The sequence below is a fragment of the Lutjanus erythropterus genome, chromosome 9 (assembly GCF_056507025.1).
Source record: "Lutjanus erythropterus isolate fLutEry1 chromosome 9, fLutEry1.hap2, whole genome shotgun sequence".
Lineage (NCBI taxonomy): Eukaryota > Metazoa > Chordata > Actinopteri > Lutjaniformes > Lutjanidae > Lutjanus > Lutjanus erythropterus.
This window is the reverse complement of record NC_139325.1, coordinates 20,636,439-20,651,300: the sequence shown is the minus strand read 5'-3', so window position 1 is coordinate 20,651,300 and position 14,862 is coordinate 20,636,439. Positions and strand designations below refer to the sequence as shown.

Genomic DNA, 14,862 nt, shown 5'->3' with positions numbered 1-14,862 from the left:
GGCAGGTGATGTCTCACATGATAAAGGCCAAACAGAGTCATTTCATATGAACAAAGCACTCAATTTGCATGCTGGAGAGTACCAGTGTCCAAACTGGTCCACTGGTCTGCAGCGAAGGGTGTTAAAGAAAATCGGGCTACACACCCTCTATGGTATGTGTTAAAACTCCAAAGTGCCAAAACAAAGCATGGATTGTGATATTTTACTTTTGACATCACTGCAATTAAAACCTATCATGTTTGTCTTAACAGTTACCTCAGAGTGTGGACCTGGAGGGGATAATCTGACCTTGAACTGTGTGCTCACCTCTGCTAAAGAATGTGACAAAGACTTCAGTTTAACTTGGTCTGGAAATAGCCAAAATAGTCTACAGAGTGGTTTAATGAAGGAGAATAACACTCTCATAAAAAGGCTGTTTCTCCCTGTTTTGTCCATGAAATCAGATTAATGTACCTGCTTGGTGCATAGAGAGGATGAAGTGATGGCATCAAAGAAGTGGTACACTGCTGTACAAAGTAAGTATGCATCATGTTGTATTTTATACAAAACAAAGTCCACACACAAAATAAAATGCACATTGTTTCTGAGTATAAATGATAATAATTTAATGTCCACAGCTCCATGCTTGTATGTTTAGTCTTTGCAGGAGGACTGTGGACAAAAATACAAAGCAAAGCAGGACGCAGGTGCTGAGCCTGGTTAAAGAATCATACAGTCAATCTACAGCTTTGTTGAAAATAAAATAACATTTGAATGAATGTTTCCCCAGCTCTCAGTTTGCAGGACATGGACAGTCAAGTACTGGGGTGGCGGGAAGAGACACTTAAGGGACAAACACTAATTGTGCTGAAATTTCTGTTAAAAGCTTAACTTCTGATATTGTTTTCATTCAGTACAAAATAGTCTATATCAGAAGTTGTTTGAATCATAAAGAATTAAAAGAAAAAGGAGAAAATTGTCCACTTCCATCAGCTTCCCGTTTTATACTACAATTGTACTGACTGATGTACCTCTGCACTCTGATATGACCATTAAGAGAACTGAAAACAGGACACCTGGTGGATAAAAATGTGCCATTTTCTGTCATGTAGCTGAGTGGAGAGACAAAATATGACTGACTTGTAGAGGGTTTTTTCATCTCCACCTGTTCTCAGTTCACAGAGTCACACAGGAGTCTCAACATGAAACTATCTGCTGCACAGGTAAACATTTGCGTCTTCTTGGTTTGCCTAATTGTGTGGCCAATAGAGCCATCATGTGGCAAAAACAAAACATTACATCTAATTGACAAATGGCCACTGTCTTTTTTTTTCTTCAGCTCACATTTGAGTGTTAGTAGAGAAAGCAAAAGAGCAGCAGTTGTTCCTCCATCATTACAGCCACAAACGTACCCTTGAGCCAGGCATTTAAACTCCAACTGCTCTGCACTAAGGCTGGCAGAGCTTGACTGTGGCTTTTCATGGTGTGAAAGTGTGTTACAAGTTTGGGGCTTTACCGAAAAAGAGAACATCACTCTCAGTGAAAGTTTCTGAATAAGAAGCTTCCAAAAATATACATGTTTTTTTTCCTAAACATGCCTTATAAGCAGATTATTTTGCTGTGTATGTGCATTGTTCTCTTTCTCCAAAGTCACAGTTCTCTTTGCTGCATCACTCTTCCTTCCTTAAATAAAATGTCAGCTTATTTTCAGACTGGTAGAGAGGTGTAACTTTCTTGCATCGATTGTATCAGACCTTGTAAATTTGAATGAGCCCATCCTGGCCATTACACAGCAGGTGCAGGTGCAGCTTGTATTAATTGTAAATCTCTCATGTTGTGCAAAACAGCAGGGCATTTCCCCACTGGTGAAATTCAGACTACGTGTGAAGGTTACGATGATGAGCATCCTCCAGTTGACCTCTATTTGCTGCAGCCTTAAATACAACAGAGGAACCTAATGCTTGCTGAAACTTTGTCACTTCACTTCCTCTTGTGGCTCGATTTACAGAAACGCCATCATAGCTATTTACAGTTTCAGTGTTGTCTGACAGGCTCCCCACACTGTGCGCAGAAATGGACAGCAAGGCTCAAGGTTAGTTTTTTTTTTCTGCTGTGTTAATGAAAGATTGTATTTTGTGTTTATTTGATGATTGATTTGTAAGACTTCTGTGATTTGGTTGTTTCCCACAGGAGGTAAAGCATTTGGGATTCTCAAAACTCAACAGGAAGAAAAGCTGACCTCTATCAATGAGGTGAGTTGATATCTTTTGGCAAAGATACACATGACACCTGTATGATAACACTGACTAACTTTTTGGTATTATTTGTTAATCACTCCTTTAGGCTTTCCTCTCAGATCCTCAGTATGCAGAAGAGGAAGACCTTAGCTCAAAGCTTGAGTTGTTTAAAAGTGAGTATTTGCTTTATTTAATGAACTGTTTTATCATTTAGTGCAATGTCACAAATTCTGAACTGAGATTATGTTTGTTTGAATTACAGAGAAATACATGGAGTTTGATCTAAACGACAAAGGAGAAATAGGTAAAATTGCACCGATCTAAAAATATTTTCAGCTATAAGTAGCAACTGTTGCTTTCTGTTGTGACTCATAACCAATGTTGTATTCACAGATTATAGATATAAGATTCTATCATTATTTTTTTTATAGATATGATGGGGTTAAAACGGATGCTAGAAAAACTCGGCTTGGCCAAGACTCATCTAGAGCTGAAAAAGATGATGTCAGAGGTGGTTGGAGGGACATCGAAAGAAACTATCAGCTACCATGACTTCCTGAATATGATGCTGGGAAAGAGAAATGCAATTTTAAAACTGTGAGTACAGACTGGGAAATCCAAAGAAAGGGTGGAGACCCAAATTTATGTAACAAGCAGGTTAGGGTTAAGGGGCATTTCCCAAATTATTAAAGAATAAACTGCTGCTTGTATGTAGCTACTAATAATGCTGATGACCTTAAGCTTACTACTAGCTCGTCTGAATCCATAAATTGCAGCCTAAAAAACAACAAATACAAACATTGGCTCAATGTAAAACATCAGTTCAGCTAGATGTCTGGTGATTGTTTAATGCAAAAAGGTAGAGGCAAAATAAAGAAAAGGGTACTTTCTATACTACCTAAACTTTACAGTGATGTCTTAAATAGCAGCTGACATTTAATTTTCTTCATTTAAGGATCTTGATGTTTGAAGACATGGGAAAGGAGCAGGAGCCCAAAGATGCGGCTCCACCTCGTCGCAAAACCTTTTCAGATCTGCCCTGACGGAGTTCTCCATCCCAGCAGTGAATGGCTGGTTATGTTACCTTTTTTTCCCAGATGGAAACATCACTTGTATGTTTTAAAATTCATGTCAATAGGAAAATACATTAGACTCATTGTAAATGTGCAATTTTTATGAAGTAACGGAATCTACATAAAATGTTTGTGCATTCTCTCTCTTGTGATTATGACCACAAAACAGATTTCTTACATTATATGCAACTAAATGCTTTGCACTGTAAATGAGCTGTCTTACTCTTTAAGATGTTGCTTTAGCTGTTTAGTTAAATAATAGCCCATGGATGGAAGTGGTCGTTTTCATGTCAGATACCTTAATTATTTCTATAAAAATATGGGAATATCACTGTGTTTTATATAAGGTGTAGGCCATCAATTTACAACATATGAGTTCATATATGAGTTAATGTTCAAGAAGCCATAAACACAACACAAATTCTGTTACCATAGTTCTGTTGGAAATTCATTAAAGAGTGAATGAAAAGAAAATTGTATTTTGTTCCTGGTCTTACTAAAGTATGTTTAAATGAAACACATTTCATATCAATTAACTTTGTGAACTGAAAAAGCAATGTAAACATACAGAAAATACACAAACCGATACTGCCAAGGAATTGGAGCACTGTCAGAAACCTTTAATCAGCTCATAAAATGTAGGGTACATGAATAATAGATTTTGATGGCTCTCTTGTTTTTAGAGTATAGGGTCGATTTAATGTATTACTTGAATTTGTTTTCAAAACTTTTTTAATGCTTGAAATTTTTAGATTTATGAATATGTGAATTCGCAAGTAATATAATCAAACTGATGATATAATACTGATTTGTTTTTGAAGGGCCTGAATAAATAAGGCAAAAAATACATCTAGGAAAGGAAACTTTACCTGTGGTGACCTCTGACAACACACGTCATGAGGAATTTTATTTTGAAATCTCCGGTAACCGGAAGACGTATTAGTCATCAGGGAACCAGGATAAACTAGCTAAGCTTGCAAGTTGATGCGGTAACTAATACACAGAGGGTGAGTAAAGTGACTTTCTCTAATCACTTATATGCATACAGGAGACAGTACCTCCAAAAACATATTGCAGTTACAATAATACATTTCCACAGTATCTGTATTATACAGCTACGTGTTAATGCTAAAGAATGCTAGTAAGCTAGCTAGCGTGTAGCTAATTAAGAGCTAACGTAGGTACCAGGTTAGAGACGCAAACGTAAAAATAAATTGAATTTTATCTACAGTAAAAATGACAATTTTGTTTAAAGTATCCGAGATAACAGCTTCAGTATGTTGCACCTATGTTGGAAAAAATGTGAAGTATGTGTTTGTAAAGTTTTCATCTTCAGGAATTGAACTGCCGGTGTTTAGCCGTTAGCTAACCTCAAAGGATGTGAAATGAATCCTGGTCTGTTTGGTTTGACAGGAGGATGAGCAGCTCAGAGGAGGTGTCCTGGATATCCTGGTTTTGTGGACTGAGAGGGAATGAGTTCTTCTGTGAGGTTAGTAGCCGGGATTATTTTTACACTGGGAGTTTAGAATGGAGCCACGACTTTAATTCAGCCCAACCTTGTGTCTCACAAAACTGGCTGAACGCCTCACAGTCACCCTGTATTCATGGCCAGCTCAGCTGACACAAACCTATTCATATACAATTAACAGCTTTCTTAAGTTAATTGCTAACTTGTAAATGGTATGCTGTTGGTGTGCCTATCTTTATACTCTGCCAACTTTATTTGATGTCAAACTAGAGTCGCAATGATTAATTGTTTTATCCGTTGAAAGTAAATTAGTTGTCAACTATCTATCAATTAATTGTTTCAGTCATTTTTCAAACAAAATAGTAAAACATTTGTCGGTTCCTGCTTCTTAAATGTGAGGATTTGCTGTTCTTCTTTTTCATTGGTGATGGTAAATAAAAAGTCTTTGGGTTTTGGGCCTTTGGTTTGTGGGTATTGTTCTCAACTTTTTGATATTTTATAGACTAAAGAATTGATCAATTAATTGTTAAAATAATCTGCAGATTAATTGATAATGAAAGTAATCTTAAATTGCAGCCCTGGGTCAAACTTTGATGTACCCATGGACTTCATATGTTTTTGTCTGGATGTTTTGTTTTTTCCCCATATTCAGCAGAAGCCATGTTCTGTTGGTTGCAGTGACAAATAAAGTAGGCTACTTGGGTTTGCAAGGGCAAAGGGTTTGTCAGACAATATTTAAATAACACTAACAATAGAAATAAATTTTTGGGTGCACATTTTGCTGTCGCTATTAATATGCTAAAAGTGGTTGCCACTGATGGCGATCAAAAGCCAAGAACTGGTTGCCAGCAGCAACCTGGCGACTGATACTGTCGAGACCTGCACTGGTTTGTCTGATAGCTTAGCACTCACACAATCCAATTCTAATTTTAACTCCTTGCTTTCTGTATTGGCAGCATCTGAGTAATCCTGTTAAGCTCTTACATAATGCTTCCACATCGGTTTGCTGTAACCGTAATTAATGCCATTAATGGCTCTTCATCGTCTTCAATTGTGTGTTACAGGTTGATGAAGATTACATACAGGACAAGTTTAACCTGACGGGTCTGAATGAGCAGGTGCCTCACTATCGGCAGGCTTTGGACATGATTCTTGACCTGGAACCAGGTGAGAATATCAACAGGAAGTAGCAGTTCCCACATGAAATGAAATAGAGTAGGGTTGACACAACACTTTATATAATCACTTTTTATCACCTGTTTGACAGATGAGGAACTTGAAGATAACCCCAATCAGAGTGACCTGATAGAACAGGCAGCAGAGATGCTCTACGGGCTCATACATGCACGTTACATTCTCACTAACAGAGGCATTGCACAGATGGTAAGGCTCTTACTTGATAACTTCCTCTGAAATTCTCATGTACTCTATGACGAAATCAACAGTGAATTCTATTTGTGTTGTTCTGTGTAGTTGGAAAAGTATCAACAAGGAGATTTTGGCTATTGCCCCAGAGTCTATTGTGAGAATCAACCAATGCTTCCTATTGGTAAGCCTGACCTCTCTTTACCTTCACATTAAAAACAAATTCTCCCTTACACAAAACCCACACTGCAATTTTGCCCTTTGTCAGCTATTAAGACTCAACTATCACACATCTCTTGTCTGATGTAGGTTTGTCAGACATCCCTGGAGAAGCAATGGTGAAGCTTTATTGCCCAAAGTGCATGGATGTATACACCCCCAAATCCTCCAGACACCACCACACAGATGGAGCTTATTTTGGGACGGGGTTCCCCCACATGTTGTTCATGGTGCACCCAGAATATCGTCCAAAGCGACCAGCCAACCAGTTTGTGCCAAGGTATGTTTGAACTGACACTATTTATAATTATTGTTAGCATCAACTTTAACTAGCATTTGTGTTCTTTTGTCAGTATGTTTAATGGCAACCAAAAGACAAAGTGTGCCTCATGTTGTATTCCAGACAACATCAGAGGTCAGAATTTCCCATTTGAAATTTCCAGCTTCTGACCTCAAAGTATTCCAGGTGCACAATGCCAAAAGTAAACAAAAAACATGGCCGACTGGGACAAATTAATGAGTTTCCTTGGCAAGTATACAGATAATTGAACCCTCAGCAGTGCATTGTTGTTGTTGCAAAAATGACTCAAAGGAGGAAGAATGATGCGTGAGGTACTAGAAGCCATTATAAATTTTAATTTACAATACTAACATTGGTGACATATTTTGACATCAGTTTACATGCAGAACAGATTTTATGACATAGTAGTATGTACTATTTTAGGCTAGCGTAGATACACTGCTGCCATTGTCCTGATGTCAGACAACTGCTTCTTCCTGAAGGCAGGGTAGATGGATTTGCCCCAGGAACTGACTGTATTTTTTTTTTTTTATCTTTTTCAGGCTATATGGTTTCAAAATTCACCCAATGGCTTATCAACTCCAACTTCAGGCTGCATCAAGTTTCAAGAGCCCAGTCAAGACAATTCGCTAGAACTCTGCTTTGATGAACACATTGGACTCAAAAGACTTTTTCGTTTACTACTTCTTTGAAGCAATGGATTATATATATTCCCAGTGAATATTTGTACAGTTCCCCAGACTCACCTGTGTTGTCAACACTTTCAGATTCAGACATTTCCTCTCATTTAATGAAACAGTTTTACAGTGGAACAGGTCAGTTTTTCTGTATCAAACATGTAATTATTCCCAGAGGCTCAGTCTCTTGATATAGCGTTTAACTTAACCTGATGTCAATCCATCTTTTCACTTTTCTCCAAAACAGGAAAATGGCTTTAATTCTGTGATAACGGAGGCTGCAGTGTGCTTTGTGGCTCAGGCGCAGGTGATTGAATGTAACGGGAAATCTTTAGACCAGCCCTGATAGGTTTGCCTTATCCCTGATACAGTCAGTCAATACTTTGGACAGTTAACATTAAATTGGATCAGATCATATTAACTTGTGGTTTAGAGCGGATTTTGGAATATGCATAGTGTCAAAATTAAGGATTGTGTTTTAAAACGGCAATATATGTAAATGTAGTTAGGTGCTACTTCCAAAAAGAAACAGTGACTACCGAATAAGAGGTAGGAAGTATGAATTTATGTTATGCTTGATTTAAATTTTACTATTACTGTTTGGGTTCCTTAAATTAAGTGGCCATGTATGTACTTGATTGATTAAGCAACTGTAACAATATTTTCCTAATAATCCTGTATTTGCAGTTTCATAATGTTTACATTACAGTCTAGACAAATGTGACATTCTCAAGAGTTTGGTTTTGTTTGAACAAGCAGCAGCATCTACTGTGGAACAAGTGAATGGCATTAAATATTTATTTCTTACCAAGATCTCATTCATACTTTAAAAAGTTGTATGCTTCACACATGGACAGCGCAACAAAATGCAAAATAATGCATGTTTTATTTTTTCATAAAAAGACAGGGATAAGTCACAAAGCAACAATATTTTCCATTGTCTAAAAACTATTTTTCTTAATGTGAAAGTCTACATTTTCTTCCAGGAGAGGTTTCTGTTGTTTTCAATGCAGCTACAATACCAATGGCTTTTTTCAGGGTTAAAAAAGTCAGCTAACAAACATGCTATCTAAAAGGGATTTGTATATTTTAAGCATTTTCTCTTCTATGGAAAAGTACAGAGAGCAATCTACGTAGACTATGTGGTAAAAAGGCTTTACAAACTTGGTTGATAACGAATGCAGTATTTCACATTGTGACATCTCTAGTGGAAGCCTGGAAACCAGCTTGTGTCGAAACATCACAGTACATCAAATCACACGAGACACTTCCTACTTTACAAATAAATTACTGTATAGTAGAACATGTAAAAAAAGACAACTTGTGCTCCTATGAGAGAAAAGCCACATATACTGGGACAGCTGCCTTCACCTCTTCTTACATGTGTGGTTACTGTGACAGACAAACTTTGTATTTATTGACCTCACTTGGCTGAACATAAATGTACATTTAAAGTAGGGATGGATATACATATATGGACATTCCTCATACAATCATATGGAGGTCTGTAGTCTTACAAAGAATATCAAAACCTGAGATAAACAGACCAAAGCTTGTAAAACTTCTCTTATCAACCAAATATATTCAAAGCAAATATGACTTCTATGCTACTGAACAAAAAACACAGGGCAGAGGGAAGCACTCCATTGTCAAGTGTACGTTGTAAAAGGTTCAAACATGGTGAACTACAAGAGGAAACGAATAAGAATGATTCAGGGTGTCAGGCAAGACAGGTAAGCAGATCGTCAATAGAGACCTGAAAATTCAGTAAACAGCACAATGGCAACCTACAATTTAATGAGCATGATGGATATGAATAACTTAAAAACCTCAAATTTGTACAAATACTATAAAAGCATTAATTCTATAAAATAGAGAAATATTTCAAAATAGATCGATTTTTAATTCAAACTTTACAAGAATGTGTAGGCTACTGGTTCTTGGCTGGTTAGGGAAGAGAAGATTTCATGTTTGTTTTGTTTTTTTTTGTACCTGAGCAGTGAACAAGGCCAAACAACTGTCCAAATTCGAGCACAGAATATCTTTGTTCACATATTGATGTGAGGTATGTCATTTCATTTTTAAAAAAATGTTGCTCCTGAATTAAATAGTCAAGTAAACAAACAAAAATACAAAGAGTTCCCTTGAATGTAGTCTTAACGTTCCCCTAGCAGCACCAAAGGAATAAATGCTGATAATGGTGTCTAAACTAGGATGGAAACAGTGCATTTGTATAAAATCAACAATGTAAAAACCACTAGGAAAATAAAAGCATTTAAAAGCAAACATAACTGAGACCACTCATCTGAAAATGCTGTTTTTAAACCAATAAAAGTGTATCCACTAAGTTTTTGTTAACACCTGGATGAGAAGCATTTCATCAAATTGGAGCACTGTACAGCCCTCCTCTACCTACAATGAACAGCTCAAATGAAAAAAAACAAAAACAGAGGATCTACAAAGATTTATCTACTCAGTTATCCATAATTTTAGGTGCAGATTTATGAGATATTTTGTTTTGGATATGTGTGCGCAAATAGAGCTGGTCACTGTGTGTTGAGTGCGGCACTCTGACGAAGAAATGAAACGTGGAGAGTCAAAGGAATAAATGCAGGTGGTCATTCAGTTACAATGCCGATGCTCCGCCATCTTTCTCCTGCAAGACAAACATGTGCACTTGTATTAGTCTTAATATATATTAACCTGACCTAAACCTTCTAGATGTTAGTTAATGGAATAGGAAGACAATTTGGGAAATACTGATTCATATTTAGTGGAAAATCTTCTCATTTATCTCTGAGCAAGACAGCAAATAATTGACAAACTATTAACTTCATATTCTCTCCAGTTCTGTTTGGCAGGGTTTGTACCTTATCTTGGTCAATGTCAGAGTCTGCAGTTATGACGATTCTCTTCTCCACACGAGTCTCTGTAGATCCGCTTTTCACTACCTGGTAGAGGGAAGGAAAGATATAACTGACAGGAAAAGAAAATAAATAAAATGTCAAACAAGGAGCAATATTTACTGCTGACCTTTGAGATGTGGGTGGTAGTGGTGGTGACAGAGGTGCCACTGGTGGTTTCTGAGGTAACAGTCTTGGAGCTGGACACAGTTGTGCTGTCTTTGTCATCTGTCCCATCATCTGTTACCTGAGAAAACAAAGACCGAAAAAATGTAGAGTGACTAATCATTTTTAAATTATGTTGCCCCCCGAGCTTCTCCAGCCAGGGAGGTGGCAGTGCTGCCTTATGCTCACTCCGGAGCCCCTGGCCTGGTCCTCCCAGACCTGCTTGCTATACAGTGCTGATACCTCCCTCCATGCAAACTGAGACAGATCTGGGCTGAGCAGGTGCTGGAGCCCCTACCTTTGAAGTCTCATAGATGAAGGTCTTGGTCGGGACAACAGGGACCTCTGTGGTGGAGATGCCACTGGGTAAGGAGTTGGAGACAGCTGTGATGGTGACTGTCTGGGTCTGCACCAGAGGGGGCTGTGGATGGGAGTATAGCCCCATGAGCGGCTGTTGAACCACACACTTTGCACCTCACAGCAACCAGTTTGTTTCACACCATGCATTCCCCCGTAAGCCATCGCCTGTGTGGATTGATTTTCACTGCAACAGCCCCTTCTTCTCACCAAAATCTGACTCAGTTATGATTTTTTGAAACAACAGAATTACCTTGATACTTCCCCTCCCACCACCAACTGCCATAATAGAAACAGAAATGGAAAACATTGAACCAATGAAGTGGATTAGAAAGATGTTGAAAGCAAAGTTTTGTTACAGAGAAGAATGTGCCAGTATTACAGCGACCCATCACCATAGTTGAGAACTTAGCACACCACTGTGCAACACCTCTGCAGCAGCTGCAGTTACGTTTAAATAATCATTCACACTGCATTTAATATCCTGCCTTTACAGATTCACATGTTTTGGTTTGGAATGGTGCTGCAAAGGAGTGACCAAGTGTGGAAATCAAACTGAGGCCAAGCAGAGACAGAATCAGCGTCACCCTGAGGGGGTCAGGAGGCTACCTGGAAGCAGCGTATGACCTGTGGACCGTCACTCCTGAAATAGGAAGCTGGGGAAGATCCAATTATCCTCCCAGAGTACTCGGACATGTCGGGATATGATCCTTCTTCCTCCTGGATCTCATCTAAAGCTCTAGAGCAGAGGTCAGGGGAGGGAGGCAGCTGCGCCATCTCTACCTCTACGATGGGCACCAGGGAGGTCTCAAAAACTACAACCTCTTCATGATCGCATGACTCTTCCTCAACCGGAGCAGCGTGGGCTTCGACACTATCAGGATCACTTTTGTGGCTCATGGCAGGACTTGGTGTGCCTGAAAAGCCCAAACTGCTGCTGGTTTCCTCTTGTGCAGTCTTTGTCTCTGAACCATTGCAAACAGGACTAACGCACACAGTCTAAAAAAGACACAACACAGTCACTGCATGATCATGGGGAGGTAAAATATTTCCTGCTGACATGGTGTGTATAATAAGTCATGGTTACATAGATTATAAAGGCCCAAATGCACTGAAAATGATACTTGGCACCTCATTTGACACACATAAAGTGGTGATCTATAGGGCATTTGAAATGCCAACACCACAGAACCAGCAATAGTTTGGAAAAGGCCACTATTTAAATGTATTTTTTTTTTTATCTGTTTAGTATTATGATTAATAATAATAATAATGTATTTCTTTTAATAAAATATTGGCCTCTAGTGGTAAAAATCCTTTCCCTTTTCTAGGTCAGTCTATATGATGACTAAGTGGTGCACAATATTCATGTTTTTTAGATCAGGCAGCCAGGATAGCAACAATATACAACAGTTAGAGAACATTTTGAATTTCAGGTGACAGCAAACTTCAACACCGACACACACCAAGGAGATGATAAATGACAGTGCCTGGACATCCGAGTTTATAACAATGCAGCGCAGTGACAGATGTTTCATAGAGGAGATGAGTGTATATAAGGCAGATCTGTTTCTCACTGTTAACAGAGACGCCAGTCTGCAGGGTAGTTCATACTTAACTGACAAACCACAGAATTACACAGTAACATCAGGATTCATGATCAGGAAAAGTTTTTATATCATGTCAACACTTCTGTCCATGTCCTCCCTCTCTTTCTCTACCTCTCTCTCTCTCTCTGTTGTGAGCATTTTTTTTTAACTAGTTAGGCGGTGCTGCAGCCTCGTCAGCACCAACTTCTTGCATCCATGCCTTTGTTATTCCTTTAACTCTTTCCAAACAGATACTTTGGCTGCAGAAAAAATTTGACACTCCAACATTGAAACAAGATCAGAGTGAAGGCATTACAGCAGTTTGATGCACCTCGAGATGCTTTTGCTATGCATTCTGCCACTTAAAACAATGGGTGTACTTAAAAAATGTGAGCGTCAGATGCCTTCAGTGCTTTTGGGACTTAATGCATGCATATGAAAATATAATACTAATACATAATACTATGGCTGGATATTCTTTCAATAGGGAGGGATTGCAAAATTGAGATACTACTCACTACTTTTGATTAACATCATCAACTAAAAAACATTGAATTATCTGAAATTTAAGTGATAAAATCTAGGATCCTTGAAAGGAACAAACCAGCATATGAACTGTATATGGAATGCCTTTTATTCTTTGGTCAAAATTGATTGTCAAAAAGTCATGCAACAAGGAATCTCTTGCAGTTGCTACATACTGGCCTTGTAAAATACTGGTGAAGAACAGGTTAAGGAGAAATACATTTAAGCTGCCTCAAGGTTTCCCATCACAGGAAATACTAATATTGTGACAGAGCATTGACAACAAGACTGCTGTTCTCTAGTGATTACTTCACGTGGGTTCAGGAAAAAAGTTTCTATATTGAAAAGTCACATCACAGTGATCAGCTTAAGACAATATGCTTTGACAACTGACAATATAAATGTACCTCAAAACGTGTATAAAATCAGGCTCAAAGTGACATGGTCAAAAATGTCCAGATAAAGTCAGTTACCCTCGATACTGGTTGATTTTAAGTCCAAAAGACATCAAAAATGTAAAAGAGTAGTTAGTTGATTGTCATTTTCAGTCCTAATCAGTCTTTGAAGAACAGGTCTGTTTCTGGCTGGAGAAACCAGGTCAACTGTGCAGCAGTGGGAAACAGAAGGAATCAAAGTCTTGTTCCACAGAGGCCAGAAAAAAGGGGCAGCTTCTTAGGTGGAGCAGAGGATGAGAGATGAAGAATGCTACAGTGATGTTGAAGAGGAGGCGAAGGAAGGAGGAGGAGGAGGAGGAGAAGAGAAAGCTAGAGGTGGATGGCTACAGTAGATGGACTAGGTGCGGTCTCCACTGGTCACACTCACACCTGTGTGGGGTTTCCGCAGGGAGTCGAGGGAGCCCCTCAGCTGCGTTTGGAGTAGAAGTCTAGCAGGGGGCCGCGTGGGAGGCGGATGACAAACTGAGGGTGGGGGGGGAGGAGGAGGAGGGGAAGAGAGATGAGAGGGAGGAACTTTGAAATGTTTGCAATGACCGAAAATGAACTGAACTTGTAAAAAGTTGCGCAATCACTAATTATCAAAAATAGAAAATTCTGATTCAATAGCATGATGAAGCCTTCATTTGAACAGAAATGTGATTTTGATAGTTGTGTTTGTTGTCCAGAGCATGGAAATGTTACTGGCGCATGCATTTTAACATGCAATCTTATATTTTTCCATGTCCAACAAGTAATTTATGTTGAAAAGACAGAAAGTCATCCACACTTGCAGCATCTTATTATTATTTTTTTTTTTAAAAAAAGAGTAATTTTCTTAGTTTTTGAGATGGAACTATCTCAGTAAGCTAAAATGATCTTGGGCCTCAAGCTTGATACCCAGTTAACAGTGTCTAGCTGGAGGCTGCTGGATGACAACAAAGCAAACAACTAAAAACTAATCGTAAGTAACATTAAAGGGGCAATGTGTAAAATATGGCCATCTGTCGAAGGTAGCTCCAAAGAAATAGGAGGCAGCATATCACCAAAGTAACCACTTACTGCTCCTGACAATGCTCTCTGATGTACCCATCTTTGGTTGCAGTTAGCCTATTAGCCATTAGCTCAGTTAGCCTCGTAGCTAGAGGCCCTACTGTGACTTGACTGGTCGGACCCGCAGCCCAGAGCAGAGGCGGTGTATTTATCTTTACATTTCAGACAAGGGACCCAGGCTCAGCAGCTTCTAAGTGAACATGGCCAGACCAGGACTGAACACAACCTCAACAAAGGAACAAAGGAGGCTAGTTTGACAGGGAATATAGTACCGCGGTGATTTACACGCGGTGACCAGGACTCTGAAGCCAGAATCGATGATGACAGTAGGTGGGGACGGCAGAGATGTGACGCGGAGAGGAGTGAGACGAGGGTGGACGTCAGACAGGCAGCAAGGAGCAAGAATATTTTTAGATCAAACCCAGTGGATTAAGGATTTATCTTTATCTAAACCACAGTTGGTGATTATTGAACAGTGGAAAACCAAACCAAGTGAGTTTGTTTTCTTTCTATCAACTTT

General features: G+C 38.9%; 3 protein-coding genes across 17 annotated transcripts in view; 2 read left to right on the top strand and 1 right to left on the bottom strand.

The window, feature by feature from the left end:
* The first annotated feature begins 1,914 nt into the window (after positions 1 to 1,914).
* Positions 1,915 to 3,763, top strand: LOC146321362 (allograft inflammatory factor 1-like). Its single transcript, XM_084726491.1, has 6 exons — positions 1,915 to 2,071; positions 2,170 to 2,231; positions 2,323 to 2,389; positions 2,479 to 2,520; positions 2,648 to 2,813; positions 3,172 to 3,763. The coding sequence occupies exons 1-6, from the start codon at positions 2,053 to 2,055 to the stop codon at positions 3,257 to 3,259; spliced, it is 444 nt and encodes a 147-aa protein (XP_084582617.1). The 5' UTR covers positions 1,915 to 2,052; the 3' UTR covers positions 3,260 to 3,763.
* Positions 3,764 to 4,194: 431 nt separating this feature from the next.
* On the top strand, positions 4,195 to 8,126 carry LOC146321361 (casein kinase II subunit beta). Its single transcript, XM_084726488.1, has 7 exons — positions 4,195 to 4,296; positions 4,703 to 4,778; positions 5,822 to 5,924; positions 6,025 to 6,140; positions 6,231 to 6,306; positions 6,432 to 6,621; positions 7,185 to 8,126. The coding sequence occupies exons 2-7, from the start codon at positions 4,707 to 4,709 to the stop codon at positions 7,273 to 7,275; spliced, it is 648 nt and encodes a 215-aa protein (XP_084582614.1). The 5' UTR covers positions 4,195 to 4,296; positions 4,703 to 4,706; the 3' UTR covers positions 7,276 to 8,126.
* Positions 8,127 to 8,186: 60 nt separating this feature from the next.
* LOC146321360 (uncharacterized) overlaps positions 8,187 to 14,862 on the bottom strand; it is a 42,398-nt gene continuing 35,722 nt past the window's right edge. For 12 of the 15 annotated variants that reach the window (XM_084726482.1, XM_084726481.1, XM_084726471.1 and 9 more), the window contains 5 exons: positions 11,354 to 11,743; positions 10,686 to 10,808; positions 10,353 to 10,469; positions 10,190 to 10,270; positions 8,187 to 9,975 (listed from right to left, as the gene is read on the bottom strand). In XM_084726482.1, coding sequence (XP_084582608.1) covers positions 9,946 to 9,975; positions 10,190 to 10,270; positions 10,353 to 10,469; positions 10,686 to 10,808; positions 11,354 to 11,743 — 741 coding nt within the window. In that variant the 3' untranslated portion in view covers positions 8,187 to 9,945. Of the gene's footprint in view, positions 9,976 to 10,189; positions 10,271 to 10,352; positions 10,470 to 10,685; positions 10,809 to 11,353; positions 11,744 to 12,944; positions 13,776 to 14,862 lie in introns of those variants that run through there. The other 3 variants (XM_084726483.1, XM_084726485.1, XM_084726486.1) reach the window with 3 other exon arrangements.

Coding starts and splice junctions, on each gene's coding strand:
- LOC146321362 (XM_084726491.1), top strand. Junction 2,232..2,322: donor AGCTGACCTCTATCAATGAG/GTGAGTTGATAT, acceptor TCACTCCTTTAG/GCTTTCCTCTCAGATCCTCA. Junction 2,390..2,478: donor AAAGCTTGAGTTGTTTAAAA/GTGAGTATTTGC, acceptor TTTGAATTACAG/AGAAATACATGGAGTTTGAT.
- LOC146321361 (XM_084726488.1), top strand. CDS start 4,707: ATGAGCAGCTCAGAGGAGGTGTCCTGGATATCCTGGTTTTGTGGACTG. Junction 4,779..5,821: donor GGAATGAGTTCTTCTGTGAG/GTTAGTAGCCGG, acceptor TGTGTGTTACAG/GTTGATGAAGATTACATACA. Junction 6,622..7,184: donor GCCAACCAGTTTGTGCCAAG/GTATGTTTGAAC, acceptor TATCTTTTTCAG/GCTATATGGTTTCAAAATTC.